This window comes from Phyllostomus discolor, chromosome 2, assembly GCF_004126475.2.
Source record: "Phyllostomus discolor isolate MPI-MPIP mPhyDis1 chromosome 2, mPhyDis1.pri.v3, whole genome shotgun sequence".
In the NCBI taxonomy this organism is placed as follows: domain Eukaryota; kingdom Metazoa; phylum Chordata; class Mammalia; order Chiroptera; family Phyllostomidae; genus Phyllostomus; species Phyllostomus discolor.
In genome coordinates this window covers 33658614-33680969 of record NC_040904.2, presented here as the reverse complement: position 1 = coordinate 33680969, position 22356 = coordinate 33658614, and the positions used below count along the sequence as shown (strand labels likewise).

The 22356-nt window shown below is 37.7% G+C and overlaps 1 protein-coding gene across 1 annotated transcript; it reads left to right on the top strand.

Annotated features, from left to right (window-relative positions):
* Positions 1-896: 896 nt before the first annotated feature.
* On the top strand, positions 897-22078 carry EIF5A2 (eukaryotic translation initiation factor 5A2). Its single transcript, XM_028504925.2, has 5 exons — positions 897-1060; positions 1732-1931; positions 2453-2557; positions 16440-16571; positions 17060-22078. The coding sequence occupies exons 2-5, from the start codon at positions 1767-1769 to the stop codon at positions 17117-17119; spliced, it is 462 nt and encodes a 153-aa protein (XP_028360726.1). The 5' UTR covers positions 897-1060; positions 1732-1766; the 3' UTR covers positions 17120-22078.
* Positions 22079-22356: the final 278 nt, after the last annotated feature.

Genomic DNA, 22356 nt, shown 5'->3' with positions numbered 1-22356 from the left:
TGGAGGTCACCTTCCCAAGGCCAGAAAATGTGGCGCGTTGTGAAAAGGGGAGCACATATTGTTTAAGAGCCTTGGTCCTTAATCCTATACAAGTCTATTGGCTCCAGGTCAATTTTGGCTCCACCTGCTCTAACGAGGTATAGACATACTTCCAATTCAACGAAATGCCAACGCTAGGAGGAAAGAAGAACTGAGTCTGGCAGAACACCTTTCTGAACTGGACAATGTGGTAGGAGTCAAATACCATTCACCTCTATAACTTCATAACAGCCTCTGGAGACAGGAGTGAGTTAGGCCATCTCACTGTTGCTTTTTAGGATGTTTTATGAGTTCCCACCCCGGCAAGTGCTGCTGACTCCAGCAGGATACCCAGTGGCAGTCGCCGCCATAAACTGATCATAGGTGGCTGAGGTTCCAGGAGGAGCCTACAGTGGAGCTGAGTGCGTGCAGAGCTGAATACCGCATTCAGGCTCTTCCTCGAGGAGCAAGCCCAAAGAGGGCTGCTGCTGTTCATTTCCAAAGTTCCCTTCCTAGTCACGTGGAACACTATTAAATTCGATGGCCTTTCCAGGGCTGACATCCATCACGTGACAGCAGGCACGCACCTGTGGTCTGGGCCCACAGAGCAAGTGACTTGGTTCTTTTTAACTTTGTGACCCCAATGCAACCAACCTAAAAGTTTGAGGGATCAATTTTCTTGCCTGCGATTCTGCCCTCAGCAACCCGCCTACAGAAAGTGCTCTTCACGCCGGAAGTGCACTAATCCGCAGCACGTGGGGTTGCCAGGGTGCTCTTCACGTGACTGGGCGGGGCCTGGGGAATCTTGTAGCCAATGGTAGCACAAGAGGGCGGTGCCTGTGACGCGCTGGGCCTATCCCGGAAGTGGGGCTGAGATGGGGGCGGGAAGGGGCGGGAAAGGGCGGGGAGACCGGGGTGTGGAAAGTGGCGGCCCCGCCCAGTCTCTTGGAACAGCCGGGGCCGCCACAGCTACAGCCGTCGCCGCAGCTGTGTGGGTCCCGCGCCGGTACGCAGACGAAAGGCTCTTTTTCTTTGCTGAAAGGTGAGAAGATGGGGAAAAACTGGAAAACTGATGGGGCCGAGACTGGAGCAAGGCAGGGCAGGGAAAGGCGGCCGGAGCCGAGGACTAACGAGCGAAAGAGGGAGGATAGATGGGGGAACGGAGGCGAGCGCGGGACCCGCCAGAGCTAAGGCCCGTGTGGGGCCGTGCCGGGCCGGGGATGCCGGCTGGACAGCGGGGCGCCTGAGAGGCCGGGGCTACGGCGCCACAGCCCGGGGCCGGAATGCGCGCCAGAAGCTCGAGGGCCAGGTACTGTTATCCCCATCCTTCGCGGGGGCGTGCGGCCTGGGCTGGGGCCCCGCAGTGGAGATTAGGGCGGCGGCGGAGGGCCGGGTGGTGCGGCGCGGTGCGGGAAGGTCGCCGGCTTCTCCTGCGGTGGGACGACGGGGGCAGGGAATTTGCCGCTCCTCGTCCGGGTGAGCACCCAGGGCGGGTAACCCCCACTCCAGCGAGCTCCGCTGGGACTTCCCACCCACCTCCCCATCCGTGGATGGAAAAGTTTGTAGAGGCCGGAGTTAGAAAGTGTCCAGTTCTTGCGTGGTTATTCTATAAATGCAAAAATGATCCGTGATGCTTGGCATGCAACCTGCCCAAAACGAGATGTTTCCTTACCCGTGTGCCTGTTAAAAAGCAAACACAAACTTTTTGCACAGTTCCCTCGGGAAAGCTACCATCTCCCCAGCCCACCATGGCAGATGAAATTGATTTCACTACTGGAGACGCTGGGGCGTCAAGCACCTATCCTATGCAGTGCTCGGCCCTGCGCAAAAACGGCTTCGTGGTGCTCAAAGGACGACCGTGCAAAATAGTAGAGATGTCAACTTCCAAAACTGGAAAGCACGGCCATGCCAAGGTAAGTGCCCTTCCAGGTCTGCCTTTGCGTTGAGATTTTGATCATTTGTGTTTCATTACAACACGTGAGATTTCTGTACTTATAACCGTGTAATAATAAGCACTTCTTTTTCTTCCCACTATTTATTGGGAGATCAGTTGTTACTTTGAAATACTGAAAAGTGGAATTTTCTTCTTGGACCCTTATAATGTTTCATTAATTTTCCTGAGTCCAGTGACTTAGAAGATCTGTTCAGCTTACAGGATGAGAAAACCTGTTCTAACATAATTCTAAAATCTAACTTCATGTACCATCTTATAATTAGTAGACTATGATTTGGTATTGATATGTCATGATACGTTTAGTTCTTCAATGCTTATCAATTCTGTGATCACTACCTTTTTTTAAGGAAAGGGAAATTAGATGACCTTGGAAGGAAAAAGAATCTCATAATCAGCCTTGGTTTTGTGTTCTTGTGTATGTAACGATTGATATACTTGGCGAAGTTTAAACAGGTTTCTTGTTCTCCCTTCTCTTGTTAGGTTCACCTTGTTGGAATTGATATTTTCACGGGCAAAAAATATGAAGATATTTGCCCTTCTACTCACAACATGGATGTTCCAAATATTAAGAGAAATGATTATCAAGTAAGTACTAATTTCCATTAGCGTGCTGCTTCTTAAAGGTGTAAATACATTGTGTTATCAATTGTAATTTAACAAAAACCAGGAGTAGTTTTGAAGGTTTTTCTAACCAATTATAAGGCACCACTTATTAGAAAATGGAGAAATAGTGACATTTAACAGTTGTATTTTATTTAGGATTATTGCTAGTTTACTATTTTAACATTGTTGAATTTTTAAAAGTTGAGACTTACTGTTCTCAGACTAAGTGACTGCATATTGTCTGAATAAGTTTAATTTTTAGTAAAATTATTCTTTTTGTTGTAAAATATTTCAGATTTAGAGAACTCCCTCCCAGATGTTTTATTTTTTTTCACTTATCAGAACTAAGATTTTCAAGAAATTATTGGAATTCATGTTCCACCAACCAAGCTTGTGTATTAATGAATGTGACTTAGGATATGGTATTCTTAAATAGAGAAATAAGTTGAAATCCTTAAATATAAAGGATAACACATTGTGTTGGCCAGTACGTCCATTATGTTTTTTCTTATGATGGCAGTAGTAGTGCTTAGCTGTCTTTAACTTGATTCAAAACAATTTTGTTAGATTGTATGGTGACGGCTGTCATATCAGCATGCATTTAAAAATTTTATCAAAATTGGTGAGTTTTTGTGTAAGCATGTTAATATTGAAAATGGAAGAAGATACACAACATTTTCAGTTTTAATGCTTTATTATTTCAAGAAAGGTAAACGCAACTGAAATGCAGAAAGAGATTTGTGCATATGGAGGTGCTGTGACTGATCGAACATGTCAAAAGTGGTTTGCAAAGTTTCTTGGTACTATTGACATTTTGTCCAAATAATCTTTGCTGTGGGGCTGTCTTATGCATTGGAAGATGTTTAGGAGCACCCCTAGCTTCTTCCCAGTAGAAGCCAGTAGCGGGAGATAGCCAACATAATCAACATATCCAAATCAATGAAGTTATTGGTGAAAATGAAAAATGTCTTTTATTTTATGGAAAAAAACTAAACGGACTTTTTGGCCTACCCAATATATCATCACTGACTATTGTGAAGAAAATACAAAAACTGTAGTACTGTTATTTATATTCAGTGACCATGTTGTGACCTTTTGTTAAATTATAGGTATAAATTTCAAGTTTTTGTTCCAATTATACATTTGAATAGTGCATGTTAAATTATAGCATTTTGTTGTTTGGGGTATTGATAGTAACCAAACAGTTGACATCATAGGATGTAGGAGCTCAGATAATCACAACTAAAGTCTTTTTTGAAAGTCTTCAATTTCTGTGTTAAGCATACCATATATAGAACTCATTTCTGTTCATTTTACATAGTGAGAAATACAAGTGTGACACTTAAACTTGTTTTAACCAGATTAAACTGATTTCCTTCTATACCTTTTATTGTATTGTGTAATTTTTAAAAACTGTTAACCATCAATTGCAATTACCCAATGATTTCCTTTTACTTTGTCCACATGTAAACATGTTTTTACATGGTTTTAATGTAGTAAGCAGTTTTATATTTTCACTTTCCCAGTTATCATAAGTGTTTTTTCTAGGTTGCTTCAAAGTCTATAGAATTTTGAATTGTCTTAATATAATAATAGCAAGTATTGTTTGCTTGTTTAGTCAGGTGAGTCTGAGTTTGGATTAAGTTCTGCTACTTTCTAGCTGGATGACCTTGCATAAATAATGAAATCTCGCTAAGCCTTGGTCTTTCTCTCTACAAAAGAGGGATAATGTGAGGGTTAAATTTTTAAAATATGCCCTATAATTCCCTTCTATGTAGATATACACCAAAAAGTAGTTCTTTTCTGCTCCCCCTTTTCCTTATATTCTGGAAATTCCACTTAATCTTTTCATTATTATTGAAGCACCTAATTGAGACAAGGCCTACAGTAGGCACTCAATAAACATTTGTTAAATGCATTCCTAATGATTCATTGAGGTAAAGCTAATACAGCCAACTGAGGCTAAGCATAGAATTTTCTTTTGCCAAAAGAGATTTACATTTTCATCCTTTTTTTAAAAAGATATTATTTATTTAATTTTAGGGAGGGGGGAGAAAAAGGGAAACATCAGTATGTGAGAGAAACATCGATCAGTTGGCTCTTGCACTCCCCCAACTGGGGATGTGGCCCGCTACCCAGTCATGTCTCCTGAGGGGGTTTCCAAATGGTGACCCTTCAGTTCTCAGGCTGGTGCTCAACCCCCTGAGCCACACCTGCCAGGGCTCCATTTTCATCCTTAATATATGAATGCTTTGATCATTCAATAGGCATTATATTCATTAGCGTGTATTCAACATAGAAGGCTTTGCCTTTGAGTATTTCAGAATGATGGCACCAGTAGTTCAGATAGTTACTACTGTGACCAATCTAGTCAATCATTGATTGGAACTCAATATTTAATATGAAGGAAAAATTTGGTTTGGGTTTTTATTTGGAGTTATAATAGGGCCCAGACTCAGGTGAGGGGAATGAGGAGAGTGAGCTTCTTGCCTAGAGCACAGAATTTTAAATAAAGATAATACAGGTACTGTGTTTTGCCATGTATAATGCACATCGGGTTTTTGTGCGTATTATATACGGGATTATTATACTCATTATATTCCATGGTATGTAATCATTATAAATTTATAATGAACATCCTTATTTTTCCCTCAAAAATTTGGCCAAAAGAGTATGTATCATACACGGCAAAATACAGTAATAATACCAAGCCACATAGTAGCCTAAGACAAAAGGAAAAGTCAATAATTCTGATTCTTTTTGAAAAACTTTTGATATTTTGTTCCTTGTAGAAATTTTGCATTAATCCTAATTTTTAAAAATACTGCATTAAAAAATTTATGTGGTCACTGATGTTTCTTTTGGCACCACCTGAAATTTTGTACCCAAAACAAATGCCTCACTCTAGTCCCGGCCTTTGGTATGTAGCTTGGATGAGAGACTGACTACAGACTGGATAAGTGAATAAACCAAGCTAGACAAATCCTTGCTTTGGCACTTACTGTGTGACCTCACTTTTGCAGAGTAAATATTCAGTGATCACATCCCTTTATTATCTAGTCACTGTAGAATACTTATTTCTGTTCATTTGTTAAAAATCAGCTGTATGAGCCTTTCCAGGTATAGTTATTGTGCTGTGGTGGTCTTCACTCGCTCTAAGTGCCTTGATTAAATTCCTCCTCCTCTTATTGTTTGGCTACATATAGTTCTCTGTATTTGCTTTATTTGGTATTTCAAATAAAGCAAAGTGCCAGTTTGGCAGTCAGTGAAAATTAAAAAGTAAATCTTGGTTTAGGAAAAGAAATGCATTAATATTTACACTTTTAACTTTATATATTTTAAAATAAGTTCAGAATGAAAGAAATTGTCTCCTGACTTCCATTGCAAGATGTAGTTAGGGTTAGAGTTGCTAATTTCCATTAGTCCTCCCAAAAGTAGTTATGGTTGTCTGTGACTCAGTGGTGGTGTAAAATGCAAACATATCCAGACATCTTTTGGCATACCCAAGTTTTTAAATATAGAAATGCTTGTTTAGACTCTGATACTCATTCAAATCATGTTTCTTTAGAAAGTGCTCTGTTCCTGTGTACTTACTGTACCACAAATTGAATGCCTTTTCTGCATTCACTAAAGTTTTATGTCATGTGAAGTCTGTTTTTCAGAAGTAAAAGTAATTATTGTGGTATTGTGGACCTTTAGAATTACTGGTGAATTGCCCAAACTATGACTGATAAACCTTAGTATATTGGCCAGCCCTGGCAGGTGTGGGGCAGTGGACTGAGCACCAGTGTGAAAACTGAAAGGTCGCTGCTTTGATTCCCAGTTGGGGCACATGCCGGGGTTGCAGGCCAGGTCCCCAGTTGGGGGTGTGCAAGAGGCAACTAGTCGATGTATCTCTCACACATTGATGTTTCTCTCCCTTTCTTTTTCCCTCCTATCCCCTCTCTCTAAAAGCAAATCGATTAAGATCTTTAAAAATAAGAATAAAAATAAATAAATCTCAGTATATTCTTCAAATAAGTAATATGCCTTTTGGATATTGGGATATGTGGGTTGAATTTTGTTGTTGCAACTTTAAAAAGAACACCAACAAAGAAAATAATTATTCTTCAAAGTTAAAGTCTTTTTATAATTTTTACCTGTTCTGTGGAATTCTTTGTGTTTCCTGGTAGAAGTCTTTCTTTGGGAATAAAAATTTTCTTAACCAGCAGATCCCAGTATTGCAGGGACAAGAAGCTAATTATTTAGTTACACTATCATTAAAGATAATAGTGAGAAGAGCCACAGCCTTTGACTCCTCCTGGACCTGTGTATTCTACCTATGGGAAAAATAGTACCAGGTACTAAAATACATTTCAATCTGTAAAATAGTGCCCAGACCCACTAAGTATCACCCAGCAGGTGGCAAAGATGAGTCTTCAATAGGCCATTCCACACAGGCAGGCTGTGATGGAGTGCTTGGACCAGTGAGTTCTCTGGGCATTGTCCTGTTGCCTTTTTATTGTGCCGTCAAATGAGGGTTTTTAGTTAGAAATGATACTACATGCAGTTCTGACAGGATGGTGGCATGCTATAAACCCACAAGTGAGATTTTAGTAGAAGCACTGAAGTCAGGGAAGGCAAATCCATATATAGAGTAAGAGTCTGGTGCAATGAGCACACTGCTGCCTCTTCTACAATGTCACCAGGTACCTAGCTGTTCCCCCGGGGAATGGTGCCATATCCGGGACTTTGTGTCTGTTTCTACTGTGAGGTACTCAATGGTGGCTGTAGTCAGATCAGCTTTGGTGAGGGGAAGCCTGGGCCACTCAGCCCACACCACCATGACCACTTTGTTCATAAGCCAATGGAGTGAGTACTGGGAAGACTACAAAAAGAAGCTAAAAGGTATTTATGGATAGCATTGTCTTGACTCATGGACAGCAGAGTGGTGATTGCTGGGGGGAAGAGGATATAAGGGAACTAATTGGTAATGGAAAAATATATAATAAAGATTTTTTAAAAAAGAAAAGATATCCAGAGTATTTCGATCCAGAATATGATAGGCACACACATGTGAAAATTAGGAAAGTATTTGAATATCCATCAAAAGGAAATAATTGAAGATTGAATATATTATTGTACATGCCTAATTGCAGTTTTAAAAAAAATGAGGTTGATATATTAAAACAGAAAAACTTGGAAATGCAGTAAAGGGTCAAAATCATAAATTGAGGCCCACACTCTGAACAGTCATTTCCTTTGGAGAGGGAGAGTAGTTTGGGAGATAGGAGATGGAGAGACTTCATTTATCAGTGAGAATGCTTTGCAGTGCTTACAGAATATTAACAAATAAAAACGGGGAAGACATTGGTTAAGAAGCTACTTGTCATTCTACTTCTGGCATTCATCAGTTGAAATCTCTTGGTTTCTTCCTTGGGAGGATGAAAATAGTAATAATATCGCTTTCATAGGATTGGTGTGAGGATGGTTTAGTAACTACGTGTTTAGAATTGTGCCCAGCACACATCTTTTTTTTTTTTTTTTTTAAGAGTGAATGGGGTGGCAGGGAAGAAACATTGATTTGTTGTTCCTGTTTGTTTATGCATTCATTGGTTGATTCTTGTACGTGCACTGACCAGGGATACGAACTTTGGGTGTCAGGGACTGTGTTCTGAGCTACGTTTTTTTCTTTACTGACATTGACCATCTGTAAAATAGGGTGTCAATCTAGCCAGGGATGATATGAAGACCCATCCTGTAACAGAAGTAAAAAGACCTTGCAAACAGAACAGTAATAAACCAATAGGGGGTATTAGCAAATGCCCAAATCCAGGGTCCTGTGTTCTCAAAGAACATCATTGGCCCCAAGACAGGAGGAGGGAAGATTCTGCTCAATTAACTGGCTAGGACTATTATAGATTAGAAGAGGGTGGGAAGCAGATAGAAAAGGAATAAAGAATCATCTTGTTCACCTAATTATCTGCCTTCTCTGTAGCAGATCCCCTTTGGTAAGCATTCATATTGGCACATTCTCAATGTGGAGAAGTCTTTCCACATAATCACTTCCCCAGACATTATTGTGGCCAATTTTCCTGTCTTGTTCTTTCAGTGTCCTTGACCTTTCATCTAAACTCTTAGGCTTTGCCTAATAGTGTAAATCCAAACCTCTGGTTCTCTCTTCTTTCGTGTCCAGTGCATGAAGCCCTCATCCCCGCTGTCTTCCGTGGTCACCTCTGAATAGTTTCATCAGATCGCGCATAGCCATCTGGAGACCATTCGGAATTATTTCTTTTACAGTCAGCAGGTCATAGGGGAACTCCCCATGAAGCCATTGGTATAAATTGAGGGAGAACTTGGTGTAGCCAAAGAAGGTGCTTTCTCAGTCTAAGCTGCTTCTTTTACAATTTATTTGTGCCTTTAGAACCTGCTCAAGTTGATCTCATGTATACTACTCATGTATACTACTTCTACCTGCTAGTGGAGTGCTGCTGTGCATACCCAACTTCACAGCTTGGTGGGTCAGATAATGCTCCAGTTGATGACGGTGCTATTTGCTTAGGGGTTTTTTTTGTTTGTTTGTTTGTTTATTAATTTCATTGATTATGCTATTACAGTTGTCCTGGTTTTTCCCTCTTTGCCCCCCTTCCACCTAGCACACCCCATTCCCTCTGGCAATCCTCCCACCATTGTTCATGTCCTTCTTTGGCTACTCCATATCCTATACTATAATGTCTTGTATATCCCCATGGCTATTCTATAATTACCTATTTGTACTTCTTAATCCCCTCACCTCTTTACTAATTCTCCTACACCCCCTCCCATCTGGTGACCATCAACACCCTCTCTGTATCCATAATTCTGTCTCTGTTCCTCTTTGCTTAGCTTGTTTTTAAATTCAGTTGTTGACAGATTTGTATTTTCTGCCATTTTATTGTTCATAGTTTTGATCTTTTTCTTAAATGTCCCTTTAACATTTCATACAATAATGGTTTGGTGGTGATGAACTCCTTTAGTTTTTCTTTATCTGCCCTTCAATTCCAAATGATATCTTTGCTGAGTAGGACAGTCTTGGCTGTAGGACCCTGCTTTTCATGACTTTGACTATTTCTTTCCACTGCCTTCTAGCCTGCAAAGTTTCTTTTGAGAAATCAGCTGACAGTTTTATGGGAACTCCCTGTAGGTAACTAACTTCTTTTCTCTTGTTGCTTTTAAGATTTTCTCTTTATCCTTAGCGTTTGGCATTTTAATTATGATGTGTCTTGGAGTGGGCCTCTTTGCATACATCTCGTTTGGGACTCTCAGTGATTCCTAGACTTACATGTCAATTTTCTTCATGAAATCAGGGAAGTTTTCTTTCATTATTTTTTCAAGTAGATTTCCAGTTTCTTGCTCTTTTTCTTTTCTTTCTGGTACCCCTATGATGCAAATGTTGGACCTCTTGAAGTTGTCCCAGAAGCTGCTTATACTGTCCTCATTTTGTTGGGTTCTTTTTTCTTCTTATTCTGATTGGTTATTTTTGCTTCCTTATGTTCCATATCATTTATTTGATTCTCAGCTGCATCTACTCTATTGTTGTTTCCCTGTATATTCTTTATTTCAATTAGTGTATCCTTTGTTTCTGATTAGATCTTTTTTATGCTGTTGAGGTCCTCACTGAGTTCCTCAAGCATCCTGACAACTAGTGATTTGAGCTCTGCATCTGATAGATTGCTTATCTCCATTTTGTTTAGCCCTTTTTCTGTAGCTTTGATCCGATCTTTCATTTGGGCCATGTTTCTTTGACTCCTCATTTTAGTTGCATCCCTGTATTTGTTTCTGTGTATTAGATAGAACTACTTTGACTTGCTGTCTTGGTAGTGGGGCCTAGTGTAGTAGGTGTCCTGTAGCGTCCAGTGGCACAACCTTCCCTATTACCCAAGCTAGGTACTCAAGGTGCACCCTTTGTGTGGGCTGAGTATACCCTCCTCTTGCAATTGAGTCTTGATTGCTGTTGGCAGATCAAGGGCAGAGATTTACCCAGGCTGGTAAGCTGCAAGGATTGGCTATGACCACTTACCACCAAACTCCACCCTCCATGGAGGATCAGCTGTGCAGGATCAGGGTGGTGGTGCTCCAACACGTTCTGTAGCAGTCCACTGGGTGCACAGGCCCTGGGGTTTCTTGGGTGGTACAGGCCAAGGTAAGCCCCCACCTATGTTTTGCCCAGGGCCACCCTGTCTGAGCTATAAAGCAATCTGAGATGGCTGCTACTTGTGCTGGGCTTGGAGACTCCCAGACAAAGGCAAACTGTGAATCTAGGCCAGCTGCTGCTAGTGCTGGTCCTGGGGCTCACTGAGGCCAACTATTGCTTGTTTGATAGGATTTAGAAAGTTGTGAAGCACTAGGCAAGACCAGCCATTCCTATGGAAAAGCAGTTTGGGTGGTCCCACAAGTTGGGTGGGACAGAGTCTCTAGGGATCTCCATGGAGGGTCTAAACAGTGTTAGACGGGTTGATGGGTGTCTCAGATAAGAAACTAGCTTACTGGCTCTGAGGGGGTAGTGTTTAGAAAAGGGACAATGGTCTCTGATGCCAAACACTTCAGTTTCACCACTGGTGCCTTTCATGCTGCTACCCTGGTACTGGACCTCAGAAGGAGTAAGTCTGTATAGGTGAGTCCATATGTGGGTTCTTTAAGAGGAACTGCCTGAGGCTCTAGCAGTTTCTTTCACAGACTCAATCCTGGTTGATTTTTGCAACCAGAAGTTGTGAGGACTTATCTTCCTGGCCCTGGAACTCTGGGTTGGGAGCCTGATGTTGGGCTGGAACTCCTTGCTCCTGAGAGATCCCAAATTTTTATTCACCGTATATGGATAAGGGACCAGACTGTTCCTCCTACCAGTCTGGATGGGTGTGGTTTCTTTAATTCTGTAGTTGTCAGACTTCCATTCAACTTGATTTCTGACAGTTCTGAGTGATGGTGGTTCTATATTTTAGTTGTAATTTTGATGTGGTTGTGCAAAGAGGTGAGCCATGCCTGCGTATACTGCCATCTTGACCAGAGGTCACTTAGGTTTTATAGTAACATTGATCAAGCGTTAAGTCTCTACTAGGGAACAGCAGCTCTAAGGAAGTAGCTTGAGAGGCAGGGAAAAGAGGAAGAGGAGTAAATAGAAAGAGGCCTTACAAGTCTGGTTGTTAGAAATAGACTGAGAAACATAATTAAATTCAGAAATACGGGCTAAGACGGCACCTGTAGTGATGACATGCCTTCTGTAGCCCTCTGCTGTATACCAATAATACAAATACAGGCAAAAAAAGTTTCTCTGTAATTCCTCCTTTCAATGTTCTTATTCTGACCATATCATGGAAAGAATCTAGTTGTTAATTCTCCCCACATTCTTCCTTTTGATCCATGCGGGTCACGCTTTGCTTCTTCAGCTCCTGTGCCTCCATCCATTTAGTGGTTAAAGTGTTCTTTCTAAAATTCTAGTATACCATAGTATTTTTCTTTTTAACCTTTTATCGTAGAAATTTTCAAAATAAAATGACCTCCATCTACCCATCACCCAGCTTCAAATATTATATCATTTATGATTTCATCTGAAAATATTTTGTTATACATTTCTAAGGTATAAGAACTAAAATAACAGAACACTATGGCACTTAAAATTTAATAATTCCTTAATATCTTCAAATATCCAGTCATTGTCTACATTTCTTAATTGTATTTTTTTCCTTTAATGGATGTGGTGGTTATTGTTTTTGCATTACAGTTTGTCTAAATCAGAATCTAACTAAGCTCCATGCACTGAAATTGGTTGGTGTATCTCTGAAATCTATTTTAATGTATAGGTTCTCCTCTCTCATGCACTAGAGTTCTCTCTCTTCTCTCCCCTCCCCTTTTCTCCTTCATTTTTTGATAAAGAAACTATATAATTTGTTCTGTAGATTTTCCCACACTCTATCTTGCTAATTGTATTTCCTTGTTGTTTAGCATATTCCTGTGCTCTATGTATTTCCTGAAAATTGATAATTAGATGTAGAGGCTTAATCAGATTCAGCTTAGATTTTTGCTTTCTACCTTGTTACTTCTATCTCTACCTTTCTTTCATTAATACAAACTACTCGATAGGTGACGTTGTATGCAACCATCAGGTAAATAAGTCTGACTGTTTCTCTTTTTGTGATGTTATTAGATGATAATTGTCTCAACCCATTAATTTATTAGAGAAAAAATTATCATTTCTTCATTTTTTGTTAACCATAACACTTCTACAAAGAAAAACTTTCCTTCATCAAATTTTTTGTTTACCCTATGGTACAGTATACAATAGGAAAGGCAGTATAAATGCTTCTTTTTCTTTAATTACCAGTTTTCAAAAGGAGTTGGTTCCCTGGGATTTACTAACAATGACTCATCAAATGTTTTTTTCACTATAAACTTTAAACATATTTATATTTCAATTCATTGTACTTGTTATCTCTATTAGTACTCAAATTAGCCTGTCTTTGGCCAGGATGAGGCCCTTTAATATACGGGCCTAGTGGTCTTCAATAGCACCATGCTTTGTAGTGTAACAGCAGCTGGGTCATCTTGTATACTTCCTCCTCTGGACTTGAAATTATTCATTTTTCAGAAACCGTGTAGAGAAAAATAGTACCTGTGGAAGAAATAGCACCATACATTGGCTTCTTTTAGTAGGAAATAATACTACTAGTATTTTGGTACCAATATTTTGGGGATACGCTATTGTGCAGGATACCAGCCAGCAGTATCCATCTCGGCTGTGGATGTTCATCAACACGCGAGAAAAACATACACAGACAACAGGTCCTGTGGGGGAATAGGAACAGCAGGGCCACTCCTCACGTGGGGAGCGCCTTGGCCACTCCTCATGTGGGGAGCACACCGCTTGGCCACCCTCCCTGGTGGGGAGAGCTCCCAGGTCCCCCTCCAGAGAGGCTTTTTATTGGTTTCGTTTGAATAAGAATTCAGGTAAAAGCTCATTACTCATTGCCAGGAAGTAATGATCAAACAATAGGTAAGAAGGAAGTCTGAGGGCCTATTTTGAGTCAGGGTCAGAGAGCTGTAAAACTCTGAGGAACAAACTTACTTCTTCCCTGGACCATTATCATTCAATTGAGGGCATTCTAAACAAAGCAGGTTTCACAGGATCTTACATATTCTTTCTTAGACATGATCACCTGGGGAACCCACCCTTTCCAGCACAGAGCTGCACCACCCTGTCATTGTTTCAGGCTTAGGTGGAGCAAGGGAAGTAAGGCAACCAAGAGATCAGGAGATTTTCTCCCAGACCATGAGGACTCAGGCTATATCACAGCCAAGGGGCGAGGGTCCATCACCCCCTTTTGCTGTAGCCCCCAAAGTCCTTCCTTGGGGGCCTCCCATGTGACCATGCCTGTCTTAGGTCATTCCCACCTTGGGGTATCTTACCTGTCATTGGCTAACCGACCAAGCTTTGGGGTTCAGTTATGAATGAAGCAGCAGAAGCAGCACTCCTTCCAGGGATATAAGCAATAACTAGTGATTACATACTCTCTTTACCCCCCGAAATTGATCAGAACATCTAACTCTATCGAGTCAGAGAAGGCTTTGAGAGAAGATAGAAAAAAAATTGCACAGAAATGCTTAAAACTCAATAATGCCAGCAATACTTTTTTTTAGATTACAAGTTAAAAAAGGAAAATTGTACCTTTAGAGTGGAAAAATCTGGCAGATACTCCTTTAGCCAAGTGATCAAAGTTAATTTCATTAATAATAGGACAAATCGACATCATTTGCCTTTTGATATGATACTCTGTACATCACTTATGTAGTATTACTACCAAAAATGTATTACCTGAATCATGAGGAAACAATTAGTCAAACCCAAAATGAGAAACATTCTGTAATACGGTGAACCTGTGCTCTTCAAAAATGTCAAGTGTCAGAAAAGACAAGGGTGAGGAACTGTTCAATATAAAAGAGACAACTGATATGACGGCCAAATAAATACCAGGTAGGACCTGGAGTTGGGAGGACAAGGTTGCTACCAAAGACAATATTGGGACAATTGGAAAATTTGAATATGGACTCGATATTGGATAATATTTTAGCAATGTTGCATTTCCTGATTTTGAAAACTAAACTGGTTATATAAGAGTATGTCCTTGTTCTTAGGAAAAATATAGTGAAGTATTTATTGCTAGAGAGTCACTAGAGAATGTATGGTATTTGTTTTATATATTCCATATATATATTCCATAAGAGAGAAAAATGAACAATGGATGAATCTAGGTAAAAGACATGTGGTTTTCTTGCATTATTTTTGTAACTTTTCTGTATATCTAAAATTTTTAAATACTTTCTTTAAGAAAAATCAAATAATTTTTCATTATTTAACTTTATTTTTATAGCTTAGTTTTTTAAAATTTTAATTGCATTTCATTTATTTTAATAAGATATTTAATTATATATACAATTTACAAGATGTTTTACAATGTTCATATATTTTATACTTGAAATGCTTTTGATTTTATCCCACAGTTTATGAATTCTTGACTTAAAAAATAAAGTACCACCATTATATAAATAAATATCAAAATACCAATATTATTATTATTAGGCTTCTATTTTTCAGTCACTAGTGACAGTGAGAACCTTTAACTCTTGAAATAGTCACGTTCCACTTCAGGGAATCACTGAAAGAGCTGAAATAAAAAAGCTCTGCCTCATAATGTAAGCCTGTAGTTAATTTTTTAAAAATTATATTTCTAACTTAACCTCATTACTCCCCACTTCTCTATCAACCACCTCACAAATGTGTTGGGGACATAAAGATTGATTAAGAGAGAGTGTTTGTGGTTGCTTTGTAAGGTGTTTTATGTTGGTTTGTGTTTGAAATTTTAGACATGTGCAAAACTGAAATCTCCTGTGGCAGTTGGAGTTAGTGTGGAAAGCCACAGCCAGATTTGGTAGTGCCAAAAAGGCGAAGCTTGAAACTCTACCCCTGCAGTGTGCCCGGGTTCTATTACAGCAGCGACAGGGTGCAGTGCCATGTCTTTGACTCACTCCATTTGTGTACGTCAATGCTAACATCTGGCATGCACGGTGATTGCCTTCTATAAAACCTGTTAGAGTTCTAGGATGCTGAGAGTGTACATGCTTTTAGATTAATGAGCACAGCCTGGCTGTTACCTCGTGTCTATGATAAAAGAAATTCAGTTATATTAAAAACTGTGTCTTCTTGCAAGTTAGGTTGATGACTGGGTATGTTTCATTTTGTCATCAACTCCCTCATGTTTGACTTTTAAAAAAAAAACATCTGGTGGTGGTAGTAGTGAGTTGGAGACTAAAATTTTTCTACTTCACTTTGTTCAGAATTAAACTAAAAAACTACATTGTTTGTAATCATGAAAAACTGAAAATACCTTTTATGCCCATTAATAGGAAAATGGTTAAATCAGTTACAGTATATGTATGCAGTTGTGAGATGACTAAGGAGACTGAGATAGGTCCATATTTTCCAGTTTGGAAAGAGTTTTAGGACATGTTATGTGAAAACAACTTGCTGAAAAATTCTTACTTATGGTTTTTTTTAAATACTTACATTTATATTGTGTGCATAAATGTAAGTGCTCAGGATACATGACAAAAAACCCTAAACAGTGTAATAATGTAGAGAGACTTGGGGGCAGAGGGAGAGCAGGGAGAAATGAACTTGTCAGTCTATACATATTGTCTAGTTTTGTATGTCTACCATTTTTAAAGCACCAAAATATATATAAATGTACTACTGCGTACTTACACTAACTAATGTGGATTGCAACTTAACTGTGTAAATATTACAAAGGAGTGAATATAATCTAATCAGTACAAATGATACAATTCCTTTAAATAGCTGATATGCATTCAGGATGGTTACCTTTCCCTGCTGACAGAAACTGGTGAAGTTCGTGAGGATCTTAAGCTGCCAGAAGGTGAACTAGGCAAAGAAATAGAAGGAAAATACAATGCAGGTGAAGACGTACAGGTAAATACCTATGGGGAGAGTTTTAAAAAATCGTTTTATAAAAATTTGGTCTCAACTAGTTTGTGTGAAATATTTACATGAAAGGTAACTTTTAAATACTACTGAAATGTTGACCCATTATCAAAGTATCAAAGTTAAGTTTTTTACTACGTGGATACTGTCAGCCTCAAATTTGTCCTGAAGATCAGCAGCTGAGCAGTTTTTTAAGTGTGAGAAAGAATGCTGTGGAAATACATAGCATCTTAATAAGCACTGAAACATGCTCAGCTCTTATTCTCCCCTTCCCTGGAAGTTGTCTTAAAAACCACAATGTGATACATTTTGCTTTAGGAAACTATTAAGAAAGTAAATTATTTGGTCTTGGAATACCTCTTTCTATAGTTAATATGTATAAAATATCCACGAATATACAGTATAGCATGAATTAAATGTATCTTATGGGTGTATTGCCTTCTGAATAACTTGTGCCTGCACTTTCCCCCTGGTAGGTGTCTGTCATGTGTGCCATGAGTGAAGAGTATGCTGTAGCCATAAAGCCGTGCAAATAGACGGGAACGTCGGGCGTGAGCAAACTGCTTAGGTCTGGGTCACCTGCAGATCTCAAGTGTGGTTCTAAGTCGTCACCAAAGCAATGGCCTTCATAAGCAACCTCATTTATCTTTTCATTGTTTTGAAATTGTGCTGAGTTAGTTTTGCTGACAGTTGGTAATTTAAAAGAATAATCAAGGTGTATAATTTTTTTAAATCAGTTTGTAGGTATTTTTCCTGTAACATTCCTGTGGTTTTTCAGTATGTGAGTCCAAGAAACAGACCAAGGTAGTTTCAATAGATGTGATTTGTCCAAGCAATCATTCCTGAATTTTAGTTAAATGATAAATAAACCAGGGTTTTCAATCAAACAATGTAGCATCTAGTGGTATTAAAGTACCACACTTAAGTTGGATTGCTCTGCATTAATTTCAGATGTAATATCACAGAGTAAGTAGATTATGGATTGGAACTGTCTCAGTTTCAGCCTGTGTGTGGCAAGCACAAATTCTTAAACAAAAATCATGTTATCAAAAAGTGTTGGTTATCTTAGTAGCCATGTGCATCACCCTGTATTACCTCAGTCTTACTGTTCTTTGCCAAATTGTTGGCCAACATAATATAACCTTATATATGGTGATTTTCATACCTGCTTGTGATTGACAGGCATGAAATGGTTGGGTAACTGTTAACAAGTCATATTGTGAAGAAGGGACAAGGGACAGTGGTAAAATGAGTTGGTTAAAGCTACAGGTTTTTATTTGAGGCCTTTGTAATCAGCATAAAATAGGAACGTTTTGAGATGTACTTTTGCTTATAACTTTCATACTTTTTCTCCCTCTCTCCCTTCCTCTCCCCCTCCTCTTTGTCTCTCTGTATTTAAAGGAGTGACCTGCTTTATAGGATACTATGCAGTGCTTTTTATCAATTATGTTTATAAATTATGTTGATAAATGTTATTTATAGTAGTCATTTCTTTCCAACCATTTGTAAGTAGACTTTTTCAACATCAAAATATTTATTTGTCAGACAAAAACTGGAATTCTTACTTCAAATTGATTTGGAACATTTGTTAAACATATGTACATTTTTTCTAAAGTGAAATGAAAGTGAATTATGGAAGAACAGGTACTTTATGTGATAATCATTTAAGAAATACATATATGTATTTTTTCTGATTGTCATGTGTAATTCAGTTCTCATATGAAATATAACTAGGAAAGATTTCTATAAATCTGAATTATTTTAAAAAGTGTTTTAGATGACTTTACTACATTTCTCTTTAGTTGTTTGTGTCATATATACCTTATTTCCAGAATTCTAAATATTGTCATAGGGTTTGTGAGGACCTTTGACTCAATAACAATGATTATACTAGAGTGAAACTTAGGGAAAAGTTACTATTTGAGCAGTACCTTCATTCTCTAAGACTGATTATGAGGCCTTTCCCGTCATGCCTTGACTTGCACAAGACCTTTATTCCTATACGTGACGTTGCAACTAATCTAATCAGTGACTAGAAACAGCATTAGAAACAGACGATCCCAAAGTTTTAGGTTACTTACTGCTCATACTTTTAAATCTTGTGTTAGCTTCAGCAAACCTATTTGGAGAAGAAGCAAGATACTTTAAGAAAATATAAAGAGAATTTTAAAGCACAAGGAATATTGAGGTTGTAGTTCAATCATTTTAGTGTAACATTTAGCTTTTGCCCATCTAAAGCACAATTAGGAATTAGGCTACATTCATACCAGTATTCCATTAATGTTCTAGTTTTTTAATAGTTTATAATGTACATCTATCTCACTTGCTACTGGTTGGCATATTATCCACAGGAATTCTAGAAAGTTATCAATCTGTGCTGCTTGCTGGTCATGTGTATGATCCCAGGTAACCATACTAGTGTTCTGATTTTATTATTAAACCTGGATCAGCATGCCCTTGTTATTCCTAACTCCTCAAACTTCACATAAATATGTTTTCAATTATGAATTAAGCATATGTAAATTATAATAATGCATCCCTATCTTCATACCTTGAATGCCAAAAGCTATTTATGCATAAATATTTCATTTTAAGTACTATAAAAAGTATAAATACTCTTCTGACATATAAGTATAGATTTTAAAGATATGGGACTGTTTGTGTATTTTTGCATAAGTAAATACACTTCTCTAGAACAAAATATTTCACTTAGTAAAGCTTTATAAACTGTATTAAAAAGAAGCAGGGAAACATTTTTTAACATAAAACAAAAGTGACTTCATTCTTTTTTGACATCAGAAATGTTAACAGCTGATTCCTAGTATTTGTTATACATTTTTGTAGCAAATGGTAAATATCACAACTTGCCAAGTGTAGAATGTAGAGACTGTCGTGTTGATAGATTACACAGTGGTAACCATTTTGTCTGCAGGCATTTCACCAATTTATATACGACAGCGATTTTCAACCTTTTATCATCTCGTGGCACACATAAGCTGATTACTAAAATTCTGTGGCACACTGATAAAATTTTTTTTGCCAATCGACAAAAAAAAATAGGTATAATTTTGATTCATTCGTACCAGACAGCTATTGTGTTGGCTATTGTCATTCTTTTTATTTGTCTAAGGGAAAAGAGGTCAGTTCCCCTGACTAAATAGTCAAGTATTGCATGTTTTAAAAATTCTTGCGGCACACCAGTTGAAAATCACTGCTACACAACATTATATAACAAGTGGAATATATGTTTCTATCCAGAACATTTTATTTCTACTGTGAAGACTTCTGTTATACCTTATTTGCTACAAAGTTTTATACCCTCAGAAATAGATCACATCGTTGTTACTTTTATTTAGTATTTGCATCATAAGCATAATTATGATGTTTCTTTTATGCTCCCTTCCAAGGGCTGTCAGTCACTTGAAATTGATGCAAACCAAGCTCTTGAATCCAGTTCCATTGATGATATAAAATCCTGTACCAATGCTTTATAGCAAATACCAAAACTCTCCTGCAGCCAGAACATGATATCTTTAATAGGAGTTGCTACAAGAAAATATTTAGTCTATAAAATTTTGGGACACAGTTCTTCATTATAGCACAATGTGTGTGCACGTGCACACACAGCTTTGTATGTTCGTTCTTTTTACACAGTCCTTCCAACTCTTAAAAGTACTGTAGTCTGGTAGTGCCTCAAATGTCGGTAAATTTTTTTTAATTTATAACTTTTCCAGAATTTGTTTTTGTACTTTAAAGTTTCTCAATTAGATTATTTCTAGTTGAGTTGTAATTTGAATGCATTGTTCTCAGGGCTGTTTGTGCTAAGAGTTGAAGTTTTATTATTTTAAAGCTGACTGCCTAAAAGTATGTTGCAGACGTTTCCCAAATCATAATACATACAAATAAAAAATCCTTAATATCAACACGCTTAAACTATATACTAAGTATTCAAAAAAAATGGGAACATTAGTGACATCTATACTGGAAACTTGCCATATTTTTTTCATTATAGAATAGAATTTGGTAGTCTTTTCTTAGAACCCTATTCTTAATGATGTATCTGAAAGCATTTCTTTAGCCTGGACCCCAAAGATAGTTTCAGAGCCAGACATTGATGTACTGGTTCTCAAACATATTTAGGGACAACAGATTGAGATTCATAAAGCTCTTTTAGGTACATTAAAATGTTTACATATTGAGTTCTATAATATGAACTAGGAACAGATTTACTACGAGTAAATATGGCCCTTACAAAGGGTAAGAGCAAACTATAGGCATATTTCCGTAAATAGTATAATATACTATTTCTGTAAATAGTATATTAAACTGATCAATGGTTTAAAGTTTTCTAATATCGTTTAGGTATACTTGTTCACGGGTTTCAAGCCTTTTTTTCTCCTACCAGTCAGACAAGCAGTAGAAAAGAAAAGCTTAAGGAAAAATTGTGGAAAATCTTAAAATTGAGAAAATTGAATTTGTTAACTTTATTAAATTTTTTTCTCTGACCTGGGTATATGGCATCATTATTTGATTTTAGCAGGGAACATTTGGGTTCAGCTTACGGAACACAGATGTTCTGTGGGAAGGAGCATGGCTTGGAGTCACTGTATAATTTAATGTTTTTCCATTAATAAATATCTGAGCATCAATTTAACTACCAAGGAAGTCAAGTGCCTGAAAAGTGCTGTACACGTCACGTCTAGTTAGCACATTTTCCTTATGCGAAAGACACATCTAATAGCAATGCATATCAGGCTTCCACCCGCCAGAAGCATACTTATTTCCAGACTTGACCATCCACCACTATTCCTCTTTCCTGAGATCAGGTTGAAACCTATTTTACAACTGAAAGAGAGGTTCTTTTATTTACATGAAGTCCCTAAAACTATTTCTTTGTATTGGTAGACTTAGGTTGATCTTAGTTCAAGATTGCACTTTTTAAAAACTCTGGACACTAAACTATGTTCAGCGATGATGATACAGTTTCTCATAAGTCATAGCTGTGATCTTTCTTGAGAAGAATTCTCTGTCCTGGTTAATATCTACTATAAGCACTCATGCTTGTTACAAAGTGTAATGCGAATGACTAGTTCTACACTAGTATAAGGAAAATGACTAGTTCTGTGCTGTTATGTGCTTTTGTCATCCTCTCCAAAATAAAATAGTTGAATTAGTATTATCTAATCCAATGGCACTTTATTAGTAGTACATTTTATTTGTGTTAGGTGTAGGGGAACTCTTGCTTTTACCTGCAGAGACTCATGTTTTAGCTGAAACTTTAAAATTATAAGAAATGTAGTATGGGTATTATAATTGTGCATTTTACATTTCAAAAATGGGTAAAATTCAAATGTTAAGTCTTTGGCTATACTAAAATAATTGTTGAAATTCTTTGAAATGTAGATGGTAAACTTACCAATTATATAACTTTTTGTTACATTAAAATATATTTGTCTGTTAACTTCATCGGTTATATTAAATAAAAATAAATTTAACAGCTTGCACTATTTTATATATGCATTTCTAAAACATTTCATACTAGAAAATTGTATAAATTAATATGTATACCATTGTTAAAAGGAAGTCTAACTTTTGTATTTAATGTGTCTTTATGTTCTAGGTTCTTTCTAGAGAGTGCTCAGCTTTATGGCCTGGAATATTAACTTCTAAATTTTCATTCCAGGTGTAGATACAATGTTTTTATTTTAAAATTTTAATAGCTTTTTAAATATGTAAATAGTCACATGGTTCAAGATTCTATAGGTACAGGAGT

Coding starts and splice junctions, on each gene's coding strand:
- EIF5A2 (XM_028504925.2), top strand. CDS start 1,767: ATGGCAGATGAAATTGATTTCACTACTGGAGACGCTGGGGCGTCAAGC. Junction 1,932..2,452: donor GAAAGCACGGCCATGCCAAG/GTAAGTGCCCTT, acceptor TTCTCTTGTTAG/GTTCACCTTGTTGGAATTGA. Junction 16,572..17,059: donor ATGCAGGTGAAGACGTACAG/GTAAATACCTAT, acceptor TCCCCCTGGTAG/GTGTCTGTCATGTGTGCCAT.